Source organism: Cornus florida, unplaced genomic scaffold (genome assembly GCF_030987335.1).
Source record: "Cornus florida cultivar Cherokee Brave unplaced genomic scaffold, ASM3098733v1 CherokeeBrave_3.0.0_Hap2_Chr01, whole genome shotgun sequence".
Taxonomy (NCBI): Eukaryota; Viridiplantae; Streptophyta; class Magnoliopsida; order Cornales; family Cornaceae; genus Cornus; species Cornus florida.
Genome location: NW_026775571.1, coordinates 98639598 through 98661243, shown reverse-complemented (window position 1 = coordinate 98661243; position 21646 = coordinate 98639598). Strand labels below are relative to the sequence as shown.

General features: G+C 33.6%; 2 protein-coding genes across 2 annotated transcripts; both read left to right on the top strand.

Annotated features, from left to right (window-relative positions):
- Nucleotides 1-739: 739 nt before the first annotated feature.
- LOC132308725 (uncharacterized) lies at nt 740-10616 on the top strand. The gene is made up of 14 exons (XM_059806922.1): nt 740-1171; nt 2025-2176; nt 2403-2558; nt 4660-4790; nt 4977-5121; nt 5262-5521; nt 6271-6395; nt 7145-7188; nt 8456-8587; nt 8724-8801; nt 9388-9470; nt 9557-9679; nt 10072-10132; nt 10211-10616. Exons 1-14 carry the CDS (start codon nt 1045-1047, stop codon nt 10370-10372), a joined length of 1779 nt encoding a protein of 592 aa, XP_059662905.1. The 5' UTR covers nt 740-1044; the 3' UTR covers nt 10373-10616.
- A 2834-nt stretch (nt 10617-13450) lies between these two features.
- On the top strand, nt 13451-20572 carry LOC132308717 (plant UBX domain-containing protein 4). The gene is made up of 4 exons (XM_059806909.1): nt 13451-13684; nt 18730-19015; nt 19541-19636; nt 19916-20572. The coding sequence occupies exons 1-4, from the start codon at nt 13533-13535 to the stop codon at nt 20291-20293; spliced, it is 912 nt and encodes a 303-aa protein (XP_059662892.1). The 5' UTR covers nt 13451-13532; the 3' UTR covers nt 20294-20572.
- Nucleotides 20573-21646: the final 1074 nt, after the last annotated feature.

Sequence of the window (21646 nt, the reverse complement as noted above, 5' to 3'; positions counted from 1 at the left end):
GTTTTATGCTTCATCTTTTAATCATCTACATATGATAAGCGCCAATGGAGGAAAAAAAGGCACGGAGATTATTTTTTTGCACTACAAATCATAGTAACAAATTTCTTTTTGTGAGGTTTGGAGCACAATGCTATCAATTGACATATATGATTTTTTAATCCCAAAATTCTTTTACAAATTACTTTTTTTGTAATAAAAGAAAGGTAACAATTGCCCTTCAAAACTTGATTTTTAATCCCAAGTTGTTGCTGAGGTAAAATTTAAATTATTTAAAAAACCTCAAGAAATCCTTTTAAACAGTCAAGTGTCATCATCGTTAACAATTTTATGCATAAATTTAATAATTATATAATTAGAATTCTAAAATATCATGAAAAAATAGTGAAAATAAAATAGAATACTACAATTCCTAGCAATATTTATTTTCAATTAGCCATTAAAACAAAAAAAAAAATATTGCAATTCCAGAAGGAGTTAGTTTGGACAACTGTTTACCAAAAACACAAGTTATTATAAAGTGGTAAGATCTTACCAAAAACACGGTCAAATTTATCTCAAATTAAAATAATTATGGTCATTAGTTTTAAAAATAATTTTAGCCTGCAAATAAATTCAACCCTATCCGTTATTTAGTGGTAAGATTATAATAGGGCCCTCATCTATCATTAAAGTGTACTATCTTTGCTATAAAAAGAAGAGAAAGAAGAGTAGAAAATTCTAAATGTCGGGAGACTCAGGACTTATATGTCTCCATACGAGTAAGGTTGAATTTATTGGCAGTCCAAAATTGTTTTTAATTTTTTTTTTGAAATTACGAAATATGATAGAAAAAATAAAATAAAAAATAGTACTAGATCGACCATCGAAGACTCTGAGTCGGTGTGTCGTTCTTTTAGCCAGAGTCGGTGTGTCATCTTTTCTTCATGCATATGCCCCTCAAATTTGGTGAAAGTCTTGGGTGTGAACAACACGTATATATGGCAGACTGATCAAATTACTCGATATTTAAGAGTGACAAAGAGAAGCAAGCAGACTGTAGACTCCATGGCAGCAGCAATGAGACTGGGACGACTTTCCAGGACAGTCCAGAAGTGCCGTACGCTCGCCTGTCACAAAACCCTAAACCCTCTTTACGCTCCATCACCACACCTTCAACACCGACTCTCTTATCGTAAACCCCTCTCTCTCTCTCTCTCTCTCTCTGCTACACACACATATATGTATATAATTTTTTTCCGTAAATTTATTTGTTCGATTTGATTTAAATAGAATTGTTGATATTTAGACTGTGTAATCAGTTTTTGTTTTGATCAATTTGAGATAAATTTGATTATCGGAGCACTTACAGCAGAGTTTGATGATCATTGGCTTACGTAGGAATGGACATTCTTAGTTGTTATTAACAAAACTAAGCAAATACATTAAGGTTTCTAAATTAAAATAGATAATAACTCCCTCTAAGAGAATGTATGGAATCAAATTTGATATTGAAAATTTCAATTTTATATAAAATAAATAAATAAATATAAAAAAAATAAAAAAATCAGTTTAATATGATATAAATTGGTCTTTTGCCCTTAACATGTGCATAACAAAATGAACTGTTTCTTTTGTATTGTTGCATAATCACAAAATAGTTACCCAGACATTCTTAAAGCCATTTCAAGTTTATAATTTCCTCTATATGTGGTGAAATTATTAGCAAACATTTCAATACAGGAAATATATATATAAACTGTTAATTAATTCTATTAATACTATTGAAAAAGGAAACCAAAATGGAAGGGTCAAATTTTATTTGGCCTAGCTCTCTGAGAGCAGAGAAAATAAAGTTGAACTTGGAGGATGAATTGGGATTTTCCCTTTTAGTTCTAAAATTCTTATAACCTAATAGCTTCCTCGGTCTTACATCTATTTTCACAAAATCCTCTTATTGTGTACTATCTTGCGGCTTATTTTATATTAATGTTGGAAAACTTTCTTACTGCTTACGTATATATTAATACTTAAACTGGCATGTGCAGGATCTTTTGAGCACCATATCCATACCTATGCATGTGAAGGTCAGCGGCCAAAATCAGTGGCTGCCATTCCTGGATTGTTTTCTATTTCAGCTATCATAGCTGGATTATTTGGATTTGGACTAGCAGACATAGCTCATGCAGATGCTGATGAGGTTTGTTTGCATCTTTTGCTTTGAAGGTGTTGCTAGTCATGCTAGTAAAGGGTGTGAATGTGTCTTGTGCTGTCATCCTTTTTGTGCTTCAATCTGTTAAATTTTTTTTTTTTTCATTTCTTGAAATAGCATCACACTGATAGATTATGAACCACATTTTGTTTGTATGAATATTTACCACGTAGAAGGCCATATTTTGAATTAGATGTGGATTTATTTTTCTCAGGCCCCTGCTAAACCTTTGCCACCCGAATCTTCAAGTTATGATGAATTAGAGGAAGCAGCCAAGAAAGAACGACATCGATTAGAAGAGTTGCTCAAAAGCAAAGGAATGCAATATGGTTCTTATCCCCGGTTCACCGTTGCTGTTAAGGGCCAAAAGGTTACTGCATCTTTTTCTTTTAAAAAGCTGCCTAAAGTATTTTTTAGTCAGTAGCTTATGTTTGATTCTACATTTTGAAATTTTAAATTATAAATTTTGATGCTTGATTGGGGTTGCATTTCGAGGATACTTGAAGTTCACAAGACAATACGCATAGGAATGCTTTTGGGTAGAGAAACTTGGAACCTTATAAATGATTCTGGATAATAACTTTTAAATAGTGCCAGATGTACAAAGTTTTAGTGTGTATATATATATATGTTACGTTAAGCAGTGCCTGTATTTTTCAGGTTTAATACCTTCTGGCGGATTTTAAGAGTTGAGTCTTCTGTGGATTATATATCAGACTTTTGCTTAGTCACCTTGTTTATATTTAAGTCTACCCAGGTCACTTTACATCTGATGAGAATCTTCTACCTTCTAGCTAATAGGTGAACTAATGACTCACTAATACTTCAGGAAATGTGCCTTGGTGATCCTCATTTATGTGTGCAAATACTAGAGAGTTGTAAAGTACCTTTTGATCCATGCTTGAGTTCTCAATCCAAAGTTATTTTTAATACGTGGCTTTATAATTTTATCACTGCTGGCCATACTTTGAGTGGTATTGCGACATACACATTTTAGACCCCTTTGTTGTCATAGAGTCATTGTTGCACAATCCTGTGTTGAAGGTCATCCCATCACAACTACCATTTCAGGATTGAGTTTTGGCGGAAACATTGAATTATAGACACATATTTAAACTCAGAGCTCAAAAGTGTTGCAAATCAACATAGTTTTGTTGTTAAGGCTTTCCTGGTTTCTATCTTGTATATTTTGAGGGTATAAATTCATTCTCTTTTTACAATATTTACACCAAGAAAAATCTGAGGCTACATTGAAATTATTTTGTGTGGCATGGTGACTACATTTAATTGGGTTTTCCATTATAAAAATTTTGCTAAAGTTTTTAGTTAGAAACGGCAAATGAATGTATCTTATTGATTTTAATTTTTATGTATATGTCACTATTGCTTCTCTTTATGTTACTGGTACAATATTCACATCTTAGAGAAAAGCATTATTGTACAGCAGTAGCAGAGCCATGTATACAACTGAGTGGGGACAGTTGCCCCCACTGCTTTTTTATTTTATTATTATTTTTTGTTCTACTATTTGTATATTATTATACAATCGTAAAAATGCCCCACTAAAAGTTGTTTCGTATTGAGGGTTTCTTTTCTCTTTCCCAAAATCTCTATGCCACTAATTCTCATGACACACCAATTTTATCTTCTCTATTTTGGCCATCAATTTCTCACTTTTACCCTCTCAACCTCTTTCTAAACCAAAGCATGAAATTATAAAAATATTTCTTCACTAGATTTCTCGATCTTAAGCCAATGTGAATGAAACTCTAATCCCCTTCTTGTTAGTCAATATAGTTCTTTCTTCAAAATAATATATTTAGTTTTGGAAAAGAAAATGAGTAGTATTTGGTTAACATCAATAGATTGTTTGATTGTATATCTTGAGGAAAATATTTATTGGCATTGATAATGAATGATGCCTTTTATGAGATGAAAACTTGTTGGGAACAATTATAAAGGTGTTCTAAATATTATCAATCAATATTTAAATTTTATTATTTATTGTTTAGTTTTGAAAAAGAAAATGTATCTTATTATTGTTCATGGTTGCCCCCACTGATGTAAATTTTTGTCTCCGCCACTGCTGTTTAGCAAGTTAGAAGAAACTCAAAAACACAATCCTTATTCGAGAAAACTTGTTTTCGTTTTTTTTTGGCTTTTATCTCCTCATCAAATTGTTTTTTTTTTTTTTGGTTGCCCCCACTGATGTAAATTTTTGTCTCCGCCACTGCTGTTTAGCAAGTTAGAAGAAACTCAAAAACACAATCCTTATTCGAGAAAACTTGTTTTCGTTTTTTTTTGGCTTTTATCTCCTCATCAAATTGTTTTTTTTTTTTTTTCCATTTATTTTTAATATAGCAATTCCCATAGTAGGCTATATAAGACAGAATTGTTAACTTCAGAAAAGAAGGTTGATTGTAATTTAACTTTAGAAAAGAGGGTTGATTGCGTAGTGATTCCTCATACAGGTCACAATTAAGTTCCAAATTCCTCCTACCTGTGAAATTCCGCTCTTGGTTGCCAACTTGGTTTCACGTCTTGGATTGAAGGTTGAAGAGCGTGGTACAGGATCAGATATGATTTTGCGGGCTTGGGATAGGTTAGTTCCTAGCATTGGCTTTTTTTTTTTGCCAATCAGTTATTTCTTATGTTCAAGTATTAATTTCCTCTGTTTTTTTCGCTGTCAGTGGTGATTGTGAAATACAACATATGTTGTAATTGAGTTGTTTGCACTAGTTATAATGGAAACTAAAGTTTGCTGTGATTGTAATGTGCTCTGTTACAGTGCTGTTGGCTGGCAATTGACACTTAGTTATCCAAAACAACAGAAGAAAACTGGTGGGGATCAAGGCCATGCAGAAGATACAAATGCACACGAGGGAGATCTATGCATTCTCATGTTCCGTTCGCTCATTAGCTCTGATAAAGCAGTTATTATCCATTTCTTGCAAATTTTAACATGATTTCCTTTGGATTCCCGGCTTTCTTTTTGTGAGCTACTTATTTATCACCAGAAACAAACTTGTCTACCATTAGTTTTTTAAATATAAATTTGCATGAATGGGTGCAGGAAATTGAGTTCTTGAAGAAGGGGAGCTTTAGTCAAAAGGAGCTTGATGCTTTGGTATCTGTGTTACAACTAGCAGGACAAAATAAAACCTTAGAAAGAAAATCAAGAGGAGAGGCTTCAAGGATGCCATCTACAGATAAATCAGTTGCCGGTCTAGAGGCCATGGGAGTGAGAATTTATGGACTCAATGAAGCCATTGTGGGAGAGACTAGAACTGACATATCATGGGATAATATTGCTGGGTATACTGACCAAAAACGGTATGCGATGTGCTAGGATTTATAGCCTCTAAGCCATATCATCTCAACATTTATTCCCTTTATTTTCATCATTTCCACACATTTTTTTCCTTCCAAATGTTACATTGATTCTAACGCTTTATGGTAGCATATAATCTTTCTTGACCTTAACTTGAAACTTTGCTTTGGTTTGCAGTATATATTTTTTTTCTTTGATTAAACTTTGGGTAACCAGTTCATAAGTTAGTTATGCAATTCTGGCATTTAAATAACAATATTTCAACTTTTCTATGGACATATCTTGCTTCCCAAAATTTGGCATATATCCATGACTTGTGTAAGTTTGTTATTGTTATCATTCTTGTAGATGGTCTCTTGCTTAGCTGGACATTAAAGGCTTGAGTACTTGACTGGATGAGGAACGCTTAAAGCTATGGATTAACCTTGGGCCGCTTTAACTCTCTCTAAAGTTTCACCCTTCTTCATTTTGATTTAATGAAATTTGCACTTCTTTGTTTTATTTGACGAGATATTTTCCCTCAAAAAGCTGCATCATTCAAGCTTTGAGTGGGTTGTTATGCTATTGTGTTGCTATGATGTCACAAGAGTCCCTAGGTGTACGATAAGCTGAATTCATTTTGTTCTGAATATGTAATAATCTATTATTTGTCTGTGCATACCAAAGTGTACATTCAATCATGTATCGATCTGGTACATGTTATCACATGAAAGTGCTTACATATGCCTATATTTGATTGTTTATCATGTAGGGAAATAGAAGATACAATACTGTTGGCTTTGCATAGTCCCGAGGTATACGATGATATTGCTCGTGGGACCCGATCTAAGTTTGAGACAAACAGACCCCGGGCAGTGCTTTTTGAAGGTCCACCAGGTTTGCCTTCCATCCACAATAAAGCATTGAAGTATATTGTCAAACATGTATTTTATGTTGATTTGCTTAAACCAAAGGAACTGTTTCTTTAACATGCTTTTGTGGGACATGCAACGTGTTTGCAGCTTTCTAATAAAAATCAATCTAAAAAATACTCTATCCTAAGATTATGCTTCTATTCTTTGGGCTTTAACTTTAACAACCACCAAAGCCAATAGTTGTATGGGGTAATAGATTGGAACAGGTTGTGTTGTGGTTGGTTCTCAAGCTGTTGGGATTATTGACTTTGGTTGATTAAAATATGTTGTGGAGAATTTGAGTTTGAATCCTATGCGTGATTATGCTCAACATCGTATCTTTGTTGAAGGATAAATCAAGAATCTAGCAACACACACAATGTGATGCATATTAGTCAGAGATAAATATGAATAATTGAATACTGATCGGCTTCATGAAATTTAAAAACTATATTTTGGCAACTAATATTTGAAGAACAACTAGATTATGTATTGTTGCATCTTCAATTATACTTGAGTTCCACTTGGACAGTTAGGTCCAGTGATCAAATTTCATACCTCTATGAAGTGTTATTCTTTTACTTGAATAAAAGGTGAGAGATCCCTTAGCACCAAGTACTCCACTCGTCATCATAATAGTAATTTGAGAAATGGTGCATCTATAATATCAGCTGACACTTAAATTTGTTTTGTAGGATGACATACTTACCCACAATGCATATTTAATTTCAGGTACTGGGAAGACTTCTAGCGCTCGTGTAATTGCCAATCAAGCGGTATTCCATTTGGCACACCATTTTCAATTTATATTCCGAAAGATATTACTTCCTTTTCTGTTAGCTGTTGCTTACATATAGTTCCACCCACTTGGTGATATTTTAGCCTTTCTACCTCCCACCATGCTATCTGGTGTCATGGATGTAGAATTGACTGTATTATACATGAATAAATTTAAGTTCTACGTATATTAGGCTGTCTTATTTTGTAATCTTTTTTTCATTTTTGTTTCAGCTAGGAGTGTAACATTCAGATAAGGATATTCCTGGTTGAGTTGAAATATCAATCGATTATGGTTGGGTCTATCTGTTGAATTTGAGTTCCATATTGAGGGTTTTTTTTTTTTTTTTTTCTATCTAATCAACATATTGAGTGGATCTTAGTTTTGTTAAAACTCCTATACAAGATGGCGAGGATGTTTTGATGAATGGATATTGGTGAACACTCTGTCCGTGCATGAGTGTGCACGTGTTTGTGTGAACGTGCACATTTTTGAGTCTGCCTTTGCATTGCAACATTCTTCAAATGCATTTTTTGGCCTAAGAGGGAGGTTTGTCTTTGCAAGTAATTTCTTTTGGCACTTGCAATTAGGCAAGTTGATACCACGAATTACCTCATATTGCTATTTTGGCATCTTTCATGTGGTTAGCAAGTGATTGGGATGAAACAATAATTTGGTTTGTTTAGTTATGCTAGTACAATAGAACCAAAGTGGCATTTCCTTTAGGTCTGCAGCCCTTTTTTGGGTGGCATGTACTATACTCATAAATATAATATATATATATATATGTGTGGTCGTGTATAGATCTAGTTTAGTAATCATCATCTAATTGTTCTCCCTCCATGTGATGATTTTCCAACCCAAGAAATGCATTTTTATATTCTTTAAAAAACACTAGTTATAATTTTGTGCAAAACTATTAAGCGCCCAAATCTATGTAGGAGTTTATACAGGCAGCAAGTTTGTGTTCTTTATCTTCCTCTGCAAAATGACTATAAATGATTACTGGAAAATTTCTGTTCTATTCGCCTGACATAGGTAAAATGCATAAATCTGAAATTAAACATTTCAGTGGACAGATAAACTGAAAATTTTAATATGCACATGAAGATGTGTGCTTTGACATGAACAAAATGCATATCATGTTAGATTCTTCATGCTCTATGAAGTCGATTGCATTGTATAAGTTTCTGCATGAATCTATGTACCAAAATCATTGAATTCATTGTTGATTGAAATAAAGAAATTGTGGTCTGCCTTGGCAGGGTGTTCCATTGTTATATGTGCCACTAGAAGTTGTCATGTCAAAGTATTATGGTGAAAGTGAACGCTTGTTGGGGAAAGTGTTTTCACTTGCCAACGAGTTTCCTAATGGTGCAATCATTTTCCTTGACGAGGTAATTGGTGTAAATAAGGTCTATTCATGTGTGTGGGGAAATATATTTATGGCTCATTTATTTTTATGTTTTCTGCTCATTTATGCTGGTTATGTTTCTTTAAAATGTAATTTTCCATGTTCTTTTGCTATTACAGGTTGATTCTTTTGCTGTTGCTCGTGATAGTGAAACACATGAAGCCACACGCAGAATTTTATCAGTGTTACTGAGACAGGTTATATAGGAATCCTAATGGCCTTACACTAGTGCTTGTTGCTGCTGAACATAAAAATGTTCACATTAGATTTAGGTCCAAGAAGGGACCTTCTGCCACTTTACTTGTGTTATTGCGATAGTTCAAAGTGGTGGTTGTATCTGCGAAATCCTCTTGCCAGAAGGATCTTGTTCCCGTTACCATTCTCCCACTTTTCACTAGAAAGCATCAGTGAACCTGTACTGATGAAAATTTACATAGCATTCTGTGTGTGGTTGTTTAATGCACGAGTGGGGGACTGCTACCTAGATTTCCTTTCTTACACTGCTATGAATAACCAGCCATGCAAACATTATTTCTTGCTTCCCTTTACTCAGAATAGGATTTGGTTGAGGCGAATTCTCTTAATTTTAATTTTTTTTTTTTCTGATATATATTTGGTAGTGGCATTATTTGGAGTTTTCTGGATACCTGTATAATGCTGTGAGAGATAAAGGAAGTGTTTTCTCTCACTGTGACATTGATTCATGTGAACATGCTGGTATTGAAGTTAGGCAGTTTTTGCTATGGCCATGATAATTCAAAAAAAAAAAAAAATTTGCTGCAGATTGATGGATTTGAGCAGGAGAAAAAAGTAGTGGTCGTTGCTGCAACCAATAGAAAGCAAGATCTTGATCCTGCATTGATTAGGTATCTGGGGTTATATTTTTCTTCTTACAATGGTTATACCCTGATCTGAATTGTTTTCTAACTCGTGTTCTAATGATTTCTTTCAGTCGGTTTGATTCTATGATTTGTTTTGACCTACCTGATCGGCAGAACCGCCAGGAAATAGCAGCTCAGTATGCAAAGCACTTAACAAAATCCGAATTAGCTGAATTTGCGGCAATTACTGAAGGGTAAGTTTGACATATTCAATTAACTTGTATTGATGCCATCATAAGTTAGGTCAAAAACACCATTCTGCAATTACCCCCTCCTCGGCACTCCCCCTTCTGCTGGTGTAGAGGCCGAGACGTTCATGCATGATGCACCCATCAACATAACCGTCAATGGTTTCAAACTTTTGACTCTTTTCTTTGTTTTTCTTTTCTATACCTTTGACATTTGCTTGAATGTGGCAAACCTCCTTTGTTTTTGTTCGATGTAAACCACACTTAATATTGTTGAGTAATGCTCTGCTATGAGGTCTACCTCATGACAGTTGTTATGATTGTACATTTTTTGGGGTTTGTTTTGATATGTGGGGGTTTGCTTTTCACTCTTTAACATTGGCATTTGCTGAAATCAGAATGTCTGGACGGGATATTAGGGATGTGTCTCAGCAAGCAGAGAGGCGCTGGGCATCAAAGGTAAACACTAAACAGTAAATTTGCTCTTGTTATATTGTTCTTTAAACAGTTTTGTTAACGAAACTCAATGCCTGATAGATTATTCGAGGCCAAGGAAATAAAGAAGCAGTGCATGGGTCTCTCCCGCCTCTCCAAGAGTACATTGAGAGTGCTATGAACAGAAAGAAAGCTCTAGATGGTGTTGCAACCCAGAAAGACCGGAACATTTTGACGAAGAAACCCCAGTTAGATGTGATATGATATTTTTTTTGTTTGAACAGTTAGCTTACCAAAAGTTCTTTTCATTTTTCTGTTGGGCATGTAACATTTGATGAAACGGTTGCCTATTTGTAGCACTGAAACTCGTAGTATGTGCTAGATGTTGAGCATGGATCTATGTTCATTAGTTGTTAATTAGGTTCACCTATTATGTAGTAAAGGCTATAGAGCCAAAGCTATGAAGAGAGGTTTTTTTTTTTTTTTTTTTTTTTTTTTTTTTTTTTTTCGGTGCAACATTTTTGGACCACATTATTATTTTTAACAAAATAATTCATGGTGGTTGTCATGGATGGCCTTACTCAGACCTGTAATTCTTACCACCTCAAGGGCTAAGGCTCACTCCATCTTGTGGCCATATGAGGCCCAATCTAAAAGGGAAGGTCCGATTTTCTTGAAATAGGGAATTGAATCTATGAGGGGTGGGACTCGGGTGGGTTGGTCTGTTCAAGGAGTCAGTTGACGATAATTCTGCCAAACTCAAATTTTATAAATGTTCATAACTGATTTTCTATTGTTTAGAATAAAAAAAAAATGGTGAAATTTGATGGGATTTGTAAATTAGTTTAGTTGTAAGTTTGTAGATTATGTTAATTTCTGTATTTCAAAATTTAAAATTATAATGCTTGATTGGGGTTACACTTGGAGGAAGTTCATATGCGTAGGGATGCTTTTGGGTTATGTTAATTGATTTTGGATGATACCTTTCAAATATTAGCGCTAGATTTACAAGGTTTTAGTAGTATGTGTTATGTTAAGCTTAACCAGCACCTATATTTTTCAGGTTACCATACTCATTTTTGACATGTGCTCTCGGCTGAGATGATCTCAAAAGTGTTGCAAATCAATGTAGATGTGTTGTCAAGGCTTTCCTGTATTCTATCTGGTATATTTTGAGGGTACAAGTTCAAACTCTTTTTAGACAAAAAATAAATAAATAAAAAATTATGAGGCTACATACCATATAATTATATATGCCATGGTGACTATAGTTAATTAGACTCGAGATTGAAGAGCTTCGTGTGTTACGTGCTTGGGATGAGTTGATTCCGACAATTAGTGTTTTTAAAGTTGCAATCAGTTATTTTTTTTATATTCAATTTTTTTTTTAGCTCATCAGTTACATTAATTAAGTTATTTGAATTAGATAGAATTTAAATATGGTTATGATTGGTATTGGGCGATTAACAAAACAAAATTTGCTAATAGTATACGCACTTGCGAAACATTTGCGCTTAATTACAAATGAGCTTCTTAATTGGGAAAATAAACATTTGCTAGAGCAAGTGTTTCGTTGCTATATTTTTATAGTTGATTCACTAGCTTTATATTTTATCATCATTTATGCTAATTAAATTAATTTGCGTGCTCATTTGTAATCGAAGTCCAATCACAGACCGTTATTCTTAGACTTCCTATTTTGAATCTTGTCGGTATCAACGAAACTCTCACATATTTATAGGCTTCCCTTTACTCTATAAAACACTTTACTATTCTAAAGTAAAATTTTTAACAGAACTAATCCAATATTCTAAAGTCTTCTAAACACTCCATAATCTCCCCACAAAAGTTTGAAAGACTCCATACCCAAGTCAAGTTAGGATTAGTTTCAATTTTGCATTTCTTACCTGTATCACCCAAGTCATTTTTTAAGTAGGTTGTACATGTAATACCTTCGCATGAGAGTTTAGGTCTAAACATATATCAAGTAAAATTAAAGTAATAAAGAGTCTCACATTAGATTCGCAGAGAAATATATAAAATATTGAAAATGATATAAGTATGGATATGTTGGGACTTAATGCTTTCCTCATGTATAATTAGACCTCTGAACATGTGTATGTCATTACATGAGGTCAGCATATTCACTCATTATCACATGTTTTAGATGACATATCACGTTAAAACTCAATGTTAAGTGACAACTTCATACACTTTAAACCTCCTCTACATTTTGTTGTATAAAGTCTTATTTTTCTAATAACATATTCATTCCTAAGTCGTAACAACTACAAAAACATTTTCTATGCAAGGGTGGTGTATGAAAAATTAGGACACGCCAGTAAAACTATTGAATCAAAACACCAATAAATATTATGGGATCAAAGAGTAAATCATCCAAGTTAACCTTAATTTATATAAATAGAATGAATCATCCAAAGTTAACCTTAATTTATATAAATAGAATGTAGCCAGAAAAATTATATATATATATATATTATGTGTGTGTGTGTGTGTGTGTTTCAGGACATTGCTCATGTTAGTAAATTTTTTGCTCAAAATTCGTCCAAAATAAATTCGAGTTCTAAAATTTTAAACTCAATCTCATTTTGGCACATGCTTTACCCACACCTGTTTACCCACACTAGTTAAGTTTTGGGGCAGGACTCAAGTTACTTGGGTTAGTCCCACCCCTATTTCTGCTCTTATATTTTGAATAAAAGAAATTTTTAAATTTTTTTTAATTAACAAAAAATACACTCATACAATCACATGTCCCTAAAGAAACTTGAACCCTCTACCTGATACTTTGAAAGGTGAGGAAATACCACTAACTTGCAACCTTAATGAAAAATTCAAATTTACATTTGGAATGAGTTACATTATCCTATGTGAAAAATATTGCAGTGTTCCAACATAAAAGTTAAATTTATCTACATTAATTAATAAAGATAAATTCTACACACCTCTCTTGAATTTTATCAATATTATACATAGACCTCCATATGTTTTATAATCACACTTATCTCTCTTGATAGTGAAGATCATCTAACTCGATAAGCGTATTATTTTATCATTTTGCCAATAAATTAATAAGGTTAAAGTTATCATTTCAAACATTAGAATAACAAAACTAACATTCTATAAAATATGTTGTATTAAGTACAACTTTAGGGGAGTTAAGTAGAATTATAAAATATATAGAGGTTATTGACAAATCTTAAGTGAAATTTAGCCGGATTTGGATGAATAAGTAGTACCCACGCGCTTTGAAGGCCGTGATTGGAATAATCGAGAGCAATAGAAGGGAACCATTATAAAATATTATAATATTCTCTTTAAAAAAATAAACGTCTCGTTGTATGTAAAAATACTGCTCTCTCAAGTCTCTCTGTTAGCTAGCTTTTCAATCTCAGAAACATCGATGGCCTCTCGCGACAAGAAACCTTCAAAACCTTCAACCAGCCGAGCCGGTGGAATCCGAACCCTCTCCGATTTGAACCGCCCTTCCGGCCACGACTCCGACGACAGCGACTCCGATGCCCCTCAAGAGTACTACACTGGTGGCGAGAAGAGGTCTACTTCTCTTAACCCTATTTTTTTCACCATTCTTTCTCATTTTCCTTTCATTTTCATTGAGAATCAAATCTCACGCAACAGTTTCGATTATTTATTGATCAATTGCGGTTTAATTTTGTTGCTGAAAAATTTGGGGGTAAGAAATGAATAGGTGGATTCTTCTGTAGATTTCAGGGTTGAATTAGAAATCGAATTCGTTCTTACTTATTAAACAATTCGATGTAACAATATTGACATCTTATATATATATATATATATATATTTCAATTATGTGCTTTAGGACTATAGGAAGTTTGGCAAGAAATTTAGAAGTTTCATTTTGGTTCTGTTAAAGACATCCTTAGATAACTTTTTTTTAAAAATAAAAAATAAAAAATTTGTGTGTTTTAGGACTATTTTGATTGTATAGTACATTTGGCAAAAAAGTTATAAGCTTCATTTTAGTTCTGTTAAGGACATCCTTAGACACCCTTTCTTTGTTATTATGATTTGTAGGACTCTATTGATTCTATAAGAAGTTTGGCTAGAAAGTTATAAGCTTCATTTTAGTTATGTTATGGACATCCTTAGATTTGGGGTATTATTGCTGTTTGAACAAACCCCAAACAAATGTTTGCAGTACTTGTTTTGGCCTTTTTGGGCTCTATGATCGGTGTTGGTGACAAGACTGTGTTTTTAGGTTTAGATGAGAAATTTTGATCTGGACATACCCTTTTTCTTCACTTAAGTCTTTTAATTTTACACAATTTACATCACTTTATGTTTTCGCTCCTTCAGCCATCATACATCATGACAATCATGGCATGTGTCAATACCCCTTTGTTGAGTTGTTAATACCTGTGATATCCATGTTGGTTGTTTTATCATCTTCTTTGTTAAAAATTAATTATCACATGATCAGTAGTTTTTTTTGGCCTTATTGCTCATAACGAACTTTCATTGGCTCTGTTTCCTACCACCTATGAAGCATGGATATGGATACGGGATGTGAGCAACATAAAATGTGAATATATAGATATGTATAAATTAAGACTATATATATTTTTATGTATAAATTTAAAATATTATTGTTTGTCATGTCGTATGTATTGTTACTAAGGTGCTGTTTGATAAAACTGAAAATTATGCACTGAAAATCTTAAATACTGAATTTTAAGCGCTGAAATTTTAAGTGTAGAATGTATTAATTTGAAAACCCGTTTGATAATGTTTTAATTTTAAGTACTGAATTCATTAAGATTGTTTGTTATATACAAAAGTTGAAGTCTGAAAGTTGTACAGATTACATTTTTGCCCTCAATATATGGTACTCATAACAATTTTATATTTTATAAAAACATTAATTCACTCAATGAAATATTTTAATTTAACAATGAATAATAATGTCAAATAATCAGAAAAAATACAATTCTTATCTAGAAATCAAATTATATTATATAAATAATTGATGAAAATTTAAAATATATGGATTTTAGATTACATAACATTGTAGGATATCGAAAAATGTGCTACAAAGATTAAATAAAGTAAAATTTAAAATATATATGTTTTGGATTACATAATATTTGTTAAATTGTTATGTAGGATATCGAAAAAGGTGTTATAAGATTAAAGAAAGTAAAATTAAAAATATATTGATTTTTTATTACATAATATTTATGTATGGTATTGAAAAGGGTGTTACAAAGAAAGTACGTGAAAAAGATTTCTTATCCATGAATAGAATTCTATTATATAAATAAGTGATAAAAAATTTAAAATATATAGGCTTTGGATTATATAATATTTATGTATGGTATAGAAAATGATGTTAAAAATATTAAAGAAAGTAGGTGAAAAAGAGTTCTTATCTATAAATAGAATTCTATTATATAAATACTGGTGTTAAATCAATTTGAATAGGTAACCAAAGAGACGTGTTTATAATATAATACGTAGAATTATTATTATTATTATTATTTTGGAAATTTGGTAAAATTATATATTTTTTAAATAATTTGTTCTATAATGTAAAATAAATAAATAACAACCAACCAAATATATATAGAAGAGTTTTTTAACGAGAGAACTCACTCTATTTCCAGATGCAGAGAGAAATCACAAAGAGAATTTTAAAGAAATTGCATAGAGAAGTCTAGAAGAGAGAGCGTGATTATTTGAGGGTAGAGTAGTCATTAAAAAAATAGTTTTAAAACCTAATCACTTACCGTCTTCTGTGATAAGCGATAAGCAACCCTCTTCTCGCTTAAAATTTTGGCCTCTTTTAAGCGGTACCTACCATATTAAGCGGTATCCTAAAATTATATCAAACGCACTTATTTTTAAAAATCACTTACTATCTTCTGCATTTAGCGCTGAAGTAGGAATCAAACAGGCCCTAACATTTCTTTTTAAAAGAAATGTGCCAAACAAGATGAGAGTTGAGAGTTATGCTTCATGAATATATTTTAGACTAAATTAGTCAATATATTTCTGAAGAAAGAATCTTTAAACAGTTATATCATGTTGTTATACTGGCAAAAGCTTTAATTGAATGTTCAAGGCTTGTTAAATATGTCTCTTGAAGTATCTGAGACTCGATACAGGTACAACCCTTTATAAATGTATTCATGCTTCATAGGCTACCACTAATATATAACTCTAATGGTCATGTTTGATTGCCTGAAACGGGGCTCTTTGCATGATCAGATTCTTTATCCTATGGAATGGCATCTCCTTAAGTTGGATGACTTTATAGCAATTTGGTTCCACTGAGTTTGTTTTTTGGGGCAAGGAAGATAACTTTATTTTAGATGGAAGCCCTCAAATGGATTTTTTCATTGGGCTGAGGCTGACACCTGAATCAAATGTCATATATACGTGTGGGACAAGGGTTGAACACCGCTCACTCCCAACGCACACAAAAACGCACAACCAAAAAGATATAGAATAAAATGAACAATAAAGGACAAGCATATGTTCCTGACTCCACAAAAGCAAAAGAGATGGTTGGGTCAGTTTGTGGTTGAAGTAATATTATGATTTGAGACCCTGTTATTAGTTGGTAACTCCCCGGCCCCCCTCGCCAAGGAATTGTTTGAACCCAATAGGAGTCAAACCTTAGACCTAATGCTTCCTGAGGCACCAGGGCCAAGTGACTTACTTACTTGAGCCTACCCCTTGGGGTTCTCTGTTGTTAACTTACGCGCATAGTAATATAGGAATTGGCTTAACTTAAATGTTCTTTTTATTTTGGAGTCCAATTTAGGGTGCCAAACTAGAGAAGAGACATTCGGTCATATTTCTTGTATAGGCAAGGGCACAAGGGTTGAACACTCCCCACACACAAAAACCTACAACCAAAAAGAAAATTGGGCAATTCCTCTCCCAGTGTCTAATTCCCCTCCCAACACCCGATGTTGGTGGGTCGAGGGATTTGCCTAGAGGTGTGGATAAGTTTGCCAATAGGACCTTCAATACACAGCCCTGGACCAAAAGAAAGAAAGTGGGTGGGTAATTCCGTCGTCGATGATGGACAATTCTTTAAAATATGCCCCAAAATGCCACACCCATAACAAAAGCAAAGAAGCAGGAGGCATTAATAGGTTGAAAGGAAACCATTTCAATTGTACGGAGCTACACAAGGTAATTTAAAAGTTGGTGCATTCCAACATGTCTACTTTACTGTTGCTGAAGAGTAATTGAAAGGCTAGACTTTAGAGTTGAATCTGATTTTCATCATTGCCAACCTAAAGAAGGTAGTGTTTATTTTTCCTTCTTTGTTGGTTAACACCTATTGAATAAAAAATTGTTAGTCCAGCTAAATAAAGTCAGTCATAGGCAGCTGTGATTTCATAAATTTTGGTTCTTTTGTGTAATATTTGCTGATCAGGTGGAATTTGGATTATTTATATGTGTATTAGTGCATTGTGTTATAATTTGGAAAGTGTCTGTCAAAGCATGTGTTGGGTGGATATTGACGTAACACAAATATTTGTGGTGCATGGAATGGAATGGGAACAGTACATACTAAAAATCTTGTTGACAGGAGTAGGCTTTTTGTGTATATAAAAAATAACTATATTCTGTCGAGGTACTCTTCGGGAGCGAGGCTAATTTTCTTTTTACAAGTGGGGATTATTGGTATGTTGTTCAAATATACAAGTTCTCTATTTTACTTTAAAAAATTAGGTATATTGAAATTGATTGAGCAAAAACTTCCAATTTAATATGTCCTATGTAATAAGTTGAGTTGTTGTTACACACTGGTTATTTACTTAAATCTTTCTCTAAAATGTTTATTTCTATAGGTTTTTAATTCGTTTTTTATTTTGCTTCTTATAAAGAAGAAAATTACTTCAAGAAATAAAGAAATACTTAACTTTTGGCATTATTTTGCACAAGAATGGTTGCTCTCATAGTTGCCACGACCCTAGAAAAAATCAGCAAAATATTCAAAACGTTAAATATTGAATCTTTTTGAAGATTTACTATATCCCAGTTCTCAAAATTTGGGCTTTTCATTTAAAATAGAATAGAATATGTCCATTCCTATGTGTACTTACTCTACTCACTAAATTTTATGTTGTTGCATTGACTATTTTTTTTTCATCATTGACATTTTTTTTGTTGGATGCAATAATTTTTTTGGTTTGACATAGCAATTTCCCATGGAGAGAGGTAGAGTCAAAATATCAAAGGGTTGGTACTAATGTCTAATCACGCCCATACACCCTTCTTAGCCAATGATTATCAATTTTTGAAGTTAAACTCAACAAGTTGTGAAATAGCACGGTGATTGTTAAGGAAATAGTTGAGGGGCAGATTGATGTCTCATTTCCATACAACTCCATTTAGATAACCATATGTCAAACTTATTAAGCTACTTATTTTATGTCCATTATTTCCATTCATCTGTTTGTTCATTCATAACTATTTTCAGTATATCTTGTAAGATTTCGGTAAGATTATTTTAGAGAAGATGAAGATATTTCTGGAGGTTCGCATTAACTTGTATAAAGCATAATGGTTGGCGGCTGACATCAACTTCATGATATTTGCAGTGGTATGCTCGTTCAAGATCCTACAAAGGGGAATGATGTGGATGCAATTTTTGATCAGGTGAGGCAATTGGGTGCTGTGGAAGGGCCTCTAGAAAATCTCCATCCATCTTCAAGCTCGAGAAGTTTTACGGGAACTGGAAGACTACTGTCAGGGGAAACAGTAGCTTCAACTCCTCAACAGCCTGAGGCTGTAGTTCACAATATTGTGTTTTGGAGAAATGGTTTCACCATAAATGATGGCCCTTTGAGGAGGCTGGATGATCCTGAAAATGCGCCTTTCCTGGAGGTGATATCAACCGAGGATTAGATTCCTTTTACCAGGAGGATTAATGCTTACTAAAAAAAGATTAGAACCCCACCCTCACACACTGTGCATATTGTAGGTGCAATGATGTTATATACGCTGTGCAGATTGTAGGTGTAATGATGTTATATGATTATTTGATAGGTTGTTGGTAGTGTTTTAGCAGTTAATATATACTTAACACCAAATGTTATTATTATGATGATGATGAATTTATTAGGGACAAATATCTCTATAAGCATGATCAAAATGACTGAGCGTATACACTTTAGTACTTGTGACTTTGTTTTGGATCTAGAACCTAAAGTATATATTATTTTGAAAATGATATTTCTTAGCCAGTATTTGCATGATAAATCTCCATCACTTTTTTTTTTTTTTTTTTTCTTTTCATGATCGTCTTTTTTGTTGTTTCTTTCTTGTTCATCTTTTTTGCTGTTTCTTTCATGTTCAACTGACTGATTGTCTAACGTTTTGTGTTTCTGTTTCGATCAATCCTCAATGCAGAGCATTAGAAAGTCTGAGTGTCCAAAAGAGCTTGAGCCTGAAGATAGGAGATCCTCAGTTCATGTCAATCTCATAAGAAGGGATGAGAACTGCCCGGTAAGTCCTTAAATATTATTAAACTTTTTATTTGGGTAAGATATATAAATATTCGAAGTACTACTTTTGCTTTCGAACTAGTAGGTTTCTGAAGAATAAACCAATGGTTACAACCAAATATCCAGTCAGGGTATTCTGATGGATAGTTGTTTCATATTACACAAAGTTAAATGCATACATGCACCTTCCCATACACCTTCTAACACATAGGTCAATCCTCTACTATCATCTCAAGGACATGAACTTCACCTAAAATTTTGTTCTTAAATTTTCTTGCAGGAACCTGAAAAGCAACAAGTTCCATTTCAGGGTGTGGGAAGGACTCTAGGTAGCAACAATTCTCCAGCAGAAATTGAGCCAAATGTTGACACCCCTCCCAGCACTGATCCAACCCCTTCTGAGGGCATAGTTGTGGATGAAACAAGACCAACAACCTCGATTCAGCTCAGGTTGGCTGATGGAACCCGCATGATTGCACGATTCAACTACCACCACACAATAGCTAATATTCGTGCCTTCATCGATGCATCTAGGCCTGGGACTAACAGGACCTATCAGCTGCAGACCGTTGGCTTCCCGCCCAAGCAACTCACTGATCCAACCCAAACAATTGAGCAGGCAAGTCTTGCCAATTCTGTCATAATCCAGAAGTTCTGAATGACCAGCGCGCTCTGGTCATGTTACAGCCAGATCTTATTCGAATAACTAAACCTGTTTTATTAATTTAGAAATGGACTTTTTGTGTATCTAGTTGTATCACATCTGTTCTCCTGAGATTGCAGTTAAAGTATTTAGTAGATACTTTTGATCAAACGGCTTTGTAATGTCATTGACAATCGAAAGTCAAAATCTTCCAAAAGAAACACCATGGACAATTTCTAGAGCTTTGTTACCTTTTTTCCAGTCATAATATACTCATTGTGTTTCATTGATCAATGCTTATAATACATTTATACAACCTTGAGTTGGTTCTGTTAGAAAACAATTCGAACCAACTCTAGCATTGGCTAAATCCCTAACCGTGTGTCAGACCTAATTTCCGACGAAAGTTGGGTAATCCTAATTTGCACAAAGGGAAATACCATACCAGACTGCAATTTAAGTAGAATTGCAAATCTGGTTTACCAAAATTGTAGATAGATGTGGAACATCCAGAGTTGGCAGCTAGTGATCAATTTGGGATGGCTTGTCACATGAACAATAGTGAAATGTATTGATTGTCTTGTATCTTATAAATGTATTCTTTACATTGCAAAGCTATGATACACTGTTGCTCTTTTGCTTGCTTTTGGCATATGCATTAGTACTTCACCAGCCAGCTAATGCCAATCTCTCTTCTTCCTTGTCATATTATTCTCTTTTAGGCTTTCAGCTCTCAGGAACCTTTGATCCTCATACCAGATAGACAGACTCTGTTAGAAACGTGTCGTTTTCAGTATAATCATGAACTTGATTGAGTGGGTGACAGCTCCATGCAGATTCTGTAAACTAGCAGACCTGGTGTCAAACTTTGGGCAGATGAAAAAACGTAGAACAATTGAACCATATTAGATATACAGTATGAATTATTTGTGCAACCCTAGTGGTGCTTTCTCTGTCTCCGTCGCTTTCTCAAATCTGGTTGAAGTGTCAAAGTTGGCAGTCTAGCGGTATCTCATTTATCTTTATATGATGGTTTAAGTCTGCGTAGGGAATGTTTGGCCAAGGGTGGTATGATATTCAACCTCCCATGATGCTTTTCAATTTTTGCACAGTACTTAATCTATTTGATCTTCCAATTTCTGAACAATCCTTGGTCTATTAGCTAGTACGTGTGTTAATGTTATATGGTATTCAACATAAGGTATATATACCATGTACTATTATTCAAGTCTCTCTCTAAAATGATTAAACATAAGATAAAGTTATATATATTACAATCAACTGTCTTAGTTGCCATCTTAATGATAGATCATGCTGTATGGTATCCACTCATAGTGGCATGGATTAGACTAAGAAAAAGCAAGATAT